Genomic DNA, 8,998 nt, shown 5'->3' with positions numbered 1-8,998 from the left:
AAATGAGCAGCAATGTATCCCCCAATATGGATAGAAAGGGGGGGGGGGCTTCTCTCAGAGATTAATTCTGAGAGGAAATGGGGGCCCAGATACCCAAAAGGAGCAATAATTTATCCCCAATATGGATAGAAAGGGGGGGGGCTTCTCTCAGAGATTAATTCTGAGAGGAAATGGGGGCCCAGATACCCAAAAGGAGCAATAATTTATCCCCAATATGGATAGAAAGGGGGGGCTTCTCTCAGAGATTAATTCTGAGAGGAAATGGGGGCCCAGATACCCCAAAGGAGCAGCCATCTATTCCCCAATATGGATAGAAGAGGGGGGGTTCTCTCATTAATTCTGAGAGGAAATGGGGGCCCAGATACCCCAAAGGCACAGCAATGTATTCCCCAATATGGATAGAAAGGGGGGCTTCTCTCAGAGATTAATTCTGATACGAAAGGGGGGCCCAGATACCCCAAAGGCGCAGCAATGTATTCCCCAATATAGATAGAAAGGGGGGGGGCTTCTCTCAGAGATTAATTCTGAGAGGAAATGGGGGCCCAGATACCCCAAAGCAACAGCCATCTATTGCCCGATATGGATAGAAAAGGGGGGGGGGCTTCAGAGATTAATTCTGAGAGGAAATGGGGGCCCAGATACCCCAAAGGAGCAGCCATCTATTCCCCAATATGGATAGAAGAGGGGGGGGGGGTTCACTCAAAGATTAATTCTGAGAGGAAATGGGGGAGGCCTATATACCCCAACAGGCCACCTAGAAACAAAGCTTCCCTCACAGGTTAATTCAGAGAGAATACAGACCCCCTCCCCCCCTCCCCAATAGGGGTCATGTATTCCCTAATGGAGAGACTGGAAAGCAGGTTTCACTCAGAGGCGCAAACCGAGAGGAAATGGGGGTGGGGGTTCCTGTCTATCAGGCTCCCCTCAGAGGCTTCTCCTGAGGTAAAATTGGCGGGAAGAGGGAGGGAGGGAGGGAGGGAGGGGGCCCTGCCTCCCTTTGGCCCCTCCCCTTTCCCACCTGTCTTCTGCTCTCGGCCAATGAGGAGTCTCTGCCTGGGGCCGGCAGGCATTTGCCATGAACCCCAAGCAGTCTCTCCCCCCCCCCCCAATTCCAGAAGGCCAGGCCTGGCAGGGACACTTGCATGGCCCAGGAGGGAGGAATGTGCTGGCTTCTGTGGGTCACAGAGAGTTCCCAGCATCAGTGGCTCCCTTTTGCTAGCCCAGGCAGAGAGCTGCCTCCCCTTTCCCGTGGGGGACAAGCAAAGTCTCAGCTTTTCCTTATTGTCTGAGAGGAGGATTCTGGGAGCTTTGCACTGCAGTCCATCCTGCCTGCAAAGAGGCAGCACTACCTGGCCAGTGAGAAATGGAGGCATTGTAAGGGCAAATGGGCAGAGCGAAAGAACTCAATGGTCGCAGAGGAAGCAGAGACATGAAAATGACTCCCGCTGAGATCTTCTTGCTAAGCCTGACCCACTGAGAACGTACTCTCCAAGAGCAGGAATAGAGCAAAAACTAAGGAACACAGGAGTCCAGCAAGTGAGGAAGAGATTAAGAAGGAAACCAACAGGGCAACAAGAAACAGATAAGGGGGCGGGGGCAATAAACCCCAACAAAAGGTTAGTGTGCATGGTTCACTCAGAGATACACTCAGACGCTAAATGTGAGAACCCTCTATATCCCAAACTGGGGTAATAAATTCCTAAACAGGAATGTACATTCTCCCCATAACGGCCAAGAGTTGGTTAAGGGGCTTGTAAATCTCCGTGTGGCCTTGACCAGAGCCTGTCATACAAAGCCACATGACCATGAATATGAGCAGGAGATATTTTGTGGGATAGGGCATGCAGATATACTGGATCCCAAAATCGTTAATGATCCTGGTTTAGTTTGGGGAAGGGGCTCTGCTACTTTTTGGCAAAATTGCAAGAGAACTGCTGGTGACTGCCCTTTAAATAATTCCCAGCTTTCAAGTGTGTACAATCCTAGTATATAGTAATGTAAAATAGGAGAGTTGATTTAATATAGTTATTGTTTAAATTATTTAAAGAAAAATGTTCTTATGTAAATATCTTCCAAACTAGACTATGAACTTGTAGAAGGGTATTACAAAATAAAAAAAAAAATTATTCCTAACCAGGACCTGTACCCAAATCCGAACACTAACCTGAACACTAACCTAACACTAACCTGAGCACTGACCCGAACCCTATACTAAACCTGAACCCGAACCCAAACCTTTAATATCCAGGTAGCATAGTCACGCTTCATTGCCTGGAACTTTCCTACAAAACCACAGGACCTCCGTCTTTGAAAGATTAAGTTTCAGACAGCTCTGCTTAAGCCAGCCTATCACTGCTTCCAGGCATCTGGCTAATAAGCCTGGGGGTGAGTCAGGGTGGCATCCATCATGAAGAAAAGCTGGGTGTCATCAGCATATTGATGAAATCCCAGTCCGAAAGTCTGTATCAGCTGGGCAAGAGGGTTCATAAAGATATTGAATAGAATTAGTGAAAGAACTGCTTCATTCGGCACCCCACACGGGAGCTGCCAGCAACATGATTGGTTCTCTCCTTTTGCTGCCTTCTGTCCACAACAGTGAAGAAAAGAGATCAGCCATTGAAAGGCTGTCCGTCATATCCTGGCATGGGCAAGGCAGTGAGATAGTAGCTAGTGATCTACTGTGCCAAATGCTGCCAAGAGGTCTAGTAGTATTAGCAGAGCTGACCCAGCTTGATCCAGCTGCTGGTGGAGCTCATCCATCAGGGTAACCAGTGCTATCTCAACGCCATAGACAGGCAAGAAGCCTGATTGGGCTGGGTCAAGGACTGAAGCTTCCTCCAGGAATGCTGTCAGTTGGTCCATGAGAGCTCTTTCCTCCACCTTCCCTAGATACGCTAGGTGTGAGACAGGCTGGTAGTTGGTGGGCTTCCACAGATCCAGGGATTTCTTTCTTCAGCAGAGGCAGAGAATCAATTTCCTCCAGACTAGTCTGGATTCTGGAGATTTTTGGTGGGGAGATCACTTGGGGATGAAATTGGGGTCACTGTGGGTGGGCAGGTAGTTATGAGTTCCTGCATTGTGTAGGGGGTTAGACAAAATGGACTTGGAGATACCTTCCAACTCGATGATTCTATGAATGGGGAATCAAACCCAATTTGCCAGAAGCTGCTGCTCTTAATCACTACACCATGCTGGCACCACAAACATCATGTGACAGGGAAAGCCTGAACCGCTGAGGTGGCCACTTCTACTGACCTTTGATGGGGTCTGACTTTCAGCAGTTGACTCTGTCAGGAGTCTGGGAGGTGGCTCGATTCTGTGCTGGACAAATGTGCTTTCACGGACAGTGTTTTGCAATCTACACCAGGCCCACCAATTGGCTGTCTGTCTCTGCTGGATCTTTGCCTCCCATTACACCCAACAGTCACCTTGAGACTGGACTATTGTAAAGCATTCTCGACAGGGCTACCTTTAAAGACATTTCGGAAACCACAAGTTTACTGGCAGGTACATCCTGTTCAGTGCATATAACACCTATCCTGCAGCAGCTGCATGGGTTCCCAATTAGTTTCTGGTACTAATAAAGAGTGTTGGTACTTGCCTTTAAAACACCGAACAGAAGGTCTCTGGTCCACAAGCTGTCCGTCTTCTCCCAACAAGGGTGAGAGCCTTCTCATAGAATCATAGAGTTGGAAGGGGCCATACAGGCCATCTAGTCCAACCCCCCGCTCAACGCAGGATCAGCCCAAAGCATCCTAAAGCATCCAAGAAAAGTGTGCATCCAACCTTTGCTTGAAGACTGCCAGTGAGGGGGAGCTCCCAACCTCCTTAGGCAGCCTATTCCACTGCTGAACTACTCTGACTGTGAATTTTTTCCCCCTGATATTCTCATTGGAACCCCCCCCCCCGCCCCCCATCCTGTGAAGATAGCCACCTAAAGAGGTGCAAGACCTGTGGGGCCTCCTTAGGTTCTGCAGGGCATATAATACTGCTCTTGTTTGTGATCTGGCTGGCAGCTGATGAGTCTTTCTGGAATCCATGTATCTAGCCTTGCTTGATAGCTGACAGTTTTGAACCATGACAGATTTTTAATCATCTTATATTTTTAAAGGTTATGTATTACATTTTATTTATTGTACTTGTCAGTATTTATGATTCCCAATATCGCATGGGGCCCCAGAATGAAGCTCCAGAATTTACACCCCATGAATGCTGTCTCTGACATAGACATGAATGAATGCAGTCTATGATTGTGATGTCATATAGGGCTTAAGCCACACTGTACACAACTGGAGAGCAGTTTGGCCCATAAAGGTCTGGAAAATGTCAACTGGTGTGTGCCAGAGGATATGACACGCTGCAGCAGGTGATTTTTGGATGTATTTTAAAACTGTAGGTCAAGATTATAGCCAAAACTTATGAGTGAGAGCAACAGAATGGCAGCAGACGATGCTGCAGTTTCAGGACTGCATTAAGGGCTTAAACAGATGTGACAGAGATAATGAATTGCCTTCAGCCTATAGACAGGAAAGGAAATGGACACACATCTGTGATCCAGACCAGGCTACACAAGAGGAAATAGAACTCTTGAGTATCTGTTTGGTTTCGCCAACTGAGGTCAAGCTTCCTGTGTTGTTCTTAGCCACTTTAGGAGGGGGAGATGCTTCAAAAACCCTGCCTTTGTGCCCCCCTAACCCAAACTGGAAGGCTGGTTTTGATTGGCTAGAAGGCTGACATTCCTTTGTCCTTCTTGTGCAGCTGTGCACTCCTGGCCTTATTCACATCTGCTGTAGCCGGGAGAGATGGAGGGTTCACTTCTTCAGGCCAAGCTTTGGAGGACTGTACTGCATAGTTTAGGGGAGTCATGGGAACACGTGATCCATCTTGGAAAGCCTTTTCCCCTGGCATTGTTTCTTCACTGTGGGTAAACTTCAACCTGAAAAGATACCACCCCCCTCCCCAGTTGGGCAAAGGGTGTATTTTTCCTGCCTACGGAGACTTCTGGATCCACTTGGTTTCTGGAATGCTTTGTGGGACCTGATCCCTCCTGGTTACTTGTTGATGGCGCTGGTAGAGGACTGGCAGTCCTGCTTGACGACTGCTATAGATAAAATCACCGCTAGATGTCCTCTCCGGCAATTCTTTGCCTTTTAAGTTAAACAACCTGGGATCATCAAGGAATCTTGGATGATTGGTAATTTTGGGAACACCCCTAATCCCCCCCTTACTTCCTCAGGTGTAATGTGAGCTTTCTGATGTTGCAGCAAGCCAAATTGCTCCCCCCCCCCATACACACACATACAAACACATTTTTTTTAACCTTTATTTGGTATTCCACTCTTTCTGGAGCCCATTTCCATTACAGTCATAAGGACACGGTTTATTAATTTAACAGAATTAACTTTCACTTTATATTTCCGCTGATGGTAGTTCATTAGTCTGAGGAAGAGTGCATGCACTCAGAAGCTCACGCCTTGAATAAAACTTTGTTGGTCTTAAAGGTGCTAGTGGACTCTTTGTTGAGCCATAAGGAAAGTTATACATGCCTAAAGAGTAGTCATAAAATCCCTAAATATACCCACCTACCTATATAGAATATAGTCATAGCATTTTGATAAGTGTCAAAAGCCTTGTAATTGGGGTCATTATTTATTGTCTGGCTCCTATATGGAGCGGCCTTTCTGTATACAAGTATCTTTAATGTCTTTTTTCCTCTTCTTATTTTTGGGTCAGCATTTATTCATGTTATATTTATGAAGTCCAGCAAGTCTTTACAAGAAGTCGATAATCATGCTAAATTCCTTTCCAGCTTGACACACCTCTTTGTTCACACAGGATTCATTGAGATTGTTAAGTGGAGATGCTTGGGGAAAAGGAAGAGAAGGACAAGCCAGAATTAATTTGTTCTGAGATTCATTAGAAAAGGGGGGTACCAAGCTAAAGGAAAAGGAAGAGCAAAGCAAAAAAAGAAGAGAATGACAATTGTGAACATTTTTATTCTTGTACTCTCTGGACTTAAGTTGACGAAGTCTATTAAGTCTCTACTCTCTTACAAAATTTTTATATTTATTGAGCTTATTTTCCCTTATATTTCCGCCCCCCCCCAAAAAAACACAACATTTCCAAAGTTCTGAGAAGTTTCCAAAGGATTCTCTGTAGTAGGCTTGTCAACTTTACCATTGAGACAAGGTCCTCCAGCTTGTTTCTCCAAACTTCTATTTCTGGTAGCAGTAATTGCCTCCATCTCTGTGCTATTACTAACCTGGCTGCTATTGTTGCATAGAAGAACAGTTCTTTCAGCTGTCTGGGCATTTTTGGAGGTAAAAAGAACAGGAGCATAGATTTGGCAGGTATTGGAAACTTATGTTTCATGATGTTCTGCATCTGGTTATGGATTTTAGCCCAGAGGTTTTGTATTTTCTCACATGATCACCACATATGATAGAAGGACCCGATTGCCTTTTTTCACCTCCAGCATGTACCATCTGTTTTTTGGGAGATTTTTCTCATGATCTTAGGGGTAATATACCACCTATTAAATACTATCTTTAACCGCTCCTGCGCAGCAGATAAAATAAAGCCCTAAGGGCTAATGGGGAGGAATTAGGGCAGGCCCTGTCCGTGATAAAAACTCGGAGGGGCGAATCAGGAGCCGCGTCTTCGACGTGGCGTCCCTGCTCCTTTCCCGTCCCCCCAAAACGCTCCCACCCACTGCCAACTACCCCGCCTCACCCCCCAGACCCCTTCCTACGCTGCTGCCGCTTCCAACACAACACACACGCGCACACACACACAAGCATCCACCCACTGCAAACTACCCCCTCACCTCCCAGACCCCTTCCCACACCGCCGCCATGCCACGATGCCCAAATGGGCTTTATTCTAGTGTTAGAATAAACGACCTATAATTTATGTACTTTTGAAGCTTATCTTAAACAAAACATCCAAATAAAATATCCTTAAAAAGACATACACAAATAGAATAATAGAATCATAGAGTTGGAAAGTACCTCTAGGGTCATCTATTCTAACCCCCTGCAACATGGAGGAAACTCACAACTACCCCCCCCCCTCAATCACCCCATTTCCATGTCTAGATGATGCTCCTCCCACACAAAAACAGAATCCCTGGCCAGTCTGGCCTGGAAGAAATTGCTTCTCATCCCCAAAGTGGTGATCAGCATTAGTTTGGGCATGCAAGAAGGGGCCACAAGACCCAAGCACTGACACAATCCCTTCTCCCTACCCATTTAGAATCTGCCTAAGTTCACAGAATCAGCATTTATGTCAGATGGCTATCTAGACTCAGCTTAAAAACTGCCAAAGGAGATGGCTCTAACCATCAGGAACTTCTTCCAGATATTTAGCCAAAAATTCTTTTGAATTAATTTTATCCCTTTGGTTCTGGTCTAACCCTCTGGAGTAGGGTTGTGTGTGGTGGCATCCGAATCGGCCGTTCCAGGCCAACGCAGCCAGCACAGCGCCATTGGGGGGAGGGGAAGCACGCGAGTGTGCGTGCCAACCCACACACTGGTGCCTGTGCCTCCCCCCCCTGCGCGATGCGGCCCTGGCGGCGGTGGCCTGGAACTCCCAATATGGACAGCACCGCACACAACCCTACTCTGTAGCGACAGAAAACATGATCTGGACATTATCTTTATACTGCTCCAGCTAAGGCCTAAGTGGGAGGAGAGTGGGCGGGCGCTGTCCGGGATAAAAACCTCTTCCCCACCCCACCACGTCACCCCCACAACCACGGCCTGCCTTGCCAACCACCGCCGCAACCGTGCCCTTCCCACCCTGACCACGCCTGTTCTTTTCGGGGCCCGCACCTTGTTCTCCCCACGCTTCTATACCGTTCGCCGCTTTCCGTGCTGGGCCGCCGTCCCCTCTGCTCGCTGCCTCCGCTGCGGCCAGGCCGTGGGGACTGCGCGGCCTGTGCCACGACTACGGCCTTTTTGATGCATGTGTGGACTGCCATGCATGCATCTTTCCCCTTGCCATCGCACCGCCCCCCGCCTGGCAGCACAGGCCTGGCTGCGCCGATGGCCGCGAGCACCGGGGACAGCCGCCACCCACACCGCTGCTCCCTCGCTACGGCCGCCACCCCCTCCGCTTGCAGCCTGCGCCACAGCCAGGCCGCAGTGGCCACGCGGCCTGCTGCACAACTCCAGCCTGTTCGGTGCATGAGCGGACTGCCACGCATGCATCTTCCCTTACCGCCGTGCCGCCGTGCTGCCGTGCCGCCGCCTGCCCCACCCTACAGGCCTGGCCATGCTGATGTCCGCAAGCGCCGGGGACGGCCGCCGCAGCACCCGCACCACCGCTCCCTCGCTATGGCCCCCAAAAAGGCTGTCCTCGCACCCACACACACGGCCTGGGTCGCCTGCATGTCTCTGCCAATTTTTACAAATGGGCTTTGCCTTTTTAGCCACTGAGTGACACTGCTGACTCATGTTCAGTGTATGGTCTACTAAGACCTATAGATCCTTTTTGCACATACAACTGCCAAAACATGTCTTCCCTATTCTATAATGATGGATTTGATTTTTCCTAACTCCATGTAGTACTTTATATCTTTCACTATTGAGATTCATTTTATTCATTTTAGCCCAGTTTTCCAGCCTGTCAATATCTGCCTGTCAGTATCAGTATCCTTATTCTGTCTTCTGCTGTGTTCGCTACAACTTCCAGTTTAGTATCATCTGCAAATTTAATAAGCACCCCCGTATTCCTTCATCCATCCAAATCATTTATGCATTTTGTGGACAGGTAGTTGTCAGTTCCTGCATTGTGTAGGGGGTTGGATTAGATGACCCTGGAGGTCCCTTCCAACTCTGATTCTATGATTCTTAACTGGACCTAGATGACAAACCATTAAAAAGCACCCTTTGGGTGCAATCTGTCAACCAGTTCTCAACCCACAGTAATAGGATATAACAGTAATAGGATCCATATCACATTTTACCAACTTGTCAACAAGAATATCATGTGGCTT

At 48.0% G+C, this 8,998-nt stretch overlaps 1 protein-coding gene across 3 annotated transcripts in view; it reads left to right on the top strand.

The window, feature by feature from the left end:
* The first annotated feature begins 4,273 nt into the window (after positions 1-4,273).
* Positions 4,274-8,998, top strand: part of LOC143819608 (maestro heat-like repeat family member 5) — a 113,622-nt gene continuing 108,897 nt past the window's right edge. For 2 of the 3 annotated variants that reach the window (XM_077301438.1, XM_077301437.1), the window contains exon 1: positions 4,280-4,366. In XM_077301438.1, coding sequence (XP_077157553.1) covers positions 4,350-4,366 — 17 coding nt within the window. In that variant the 5' untranslated portion in view covers positions 4,280-4,349. Of the gene's footprint in view, positions 4,367-8,998 lie in introns of all 3 variants that reach the window. The other variant, XM_077301440.1, reaches the window with a different exon arrangement.

This window comes from Paroedura picta, chromosome 10 (genome assembly GCF_049243985.1).
Source record: "Paroedura picta isolate Pp20150507F chromosome 10, Ppicta_v3.0, whole genome shotgun sequence".
Lineage (NCBI taxonomy): Eukaryota > Metazoa > Chordata > Lepidosauria > Squamata > Gekkonidae > Paroedura > Paroedura picta.
Note: the sequence above shows the minus strand (reverse complement) of the source record. Positions and strands in the feature narration are given on the sequence as shown.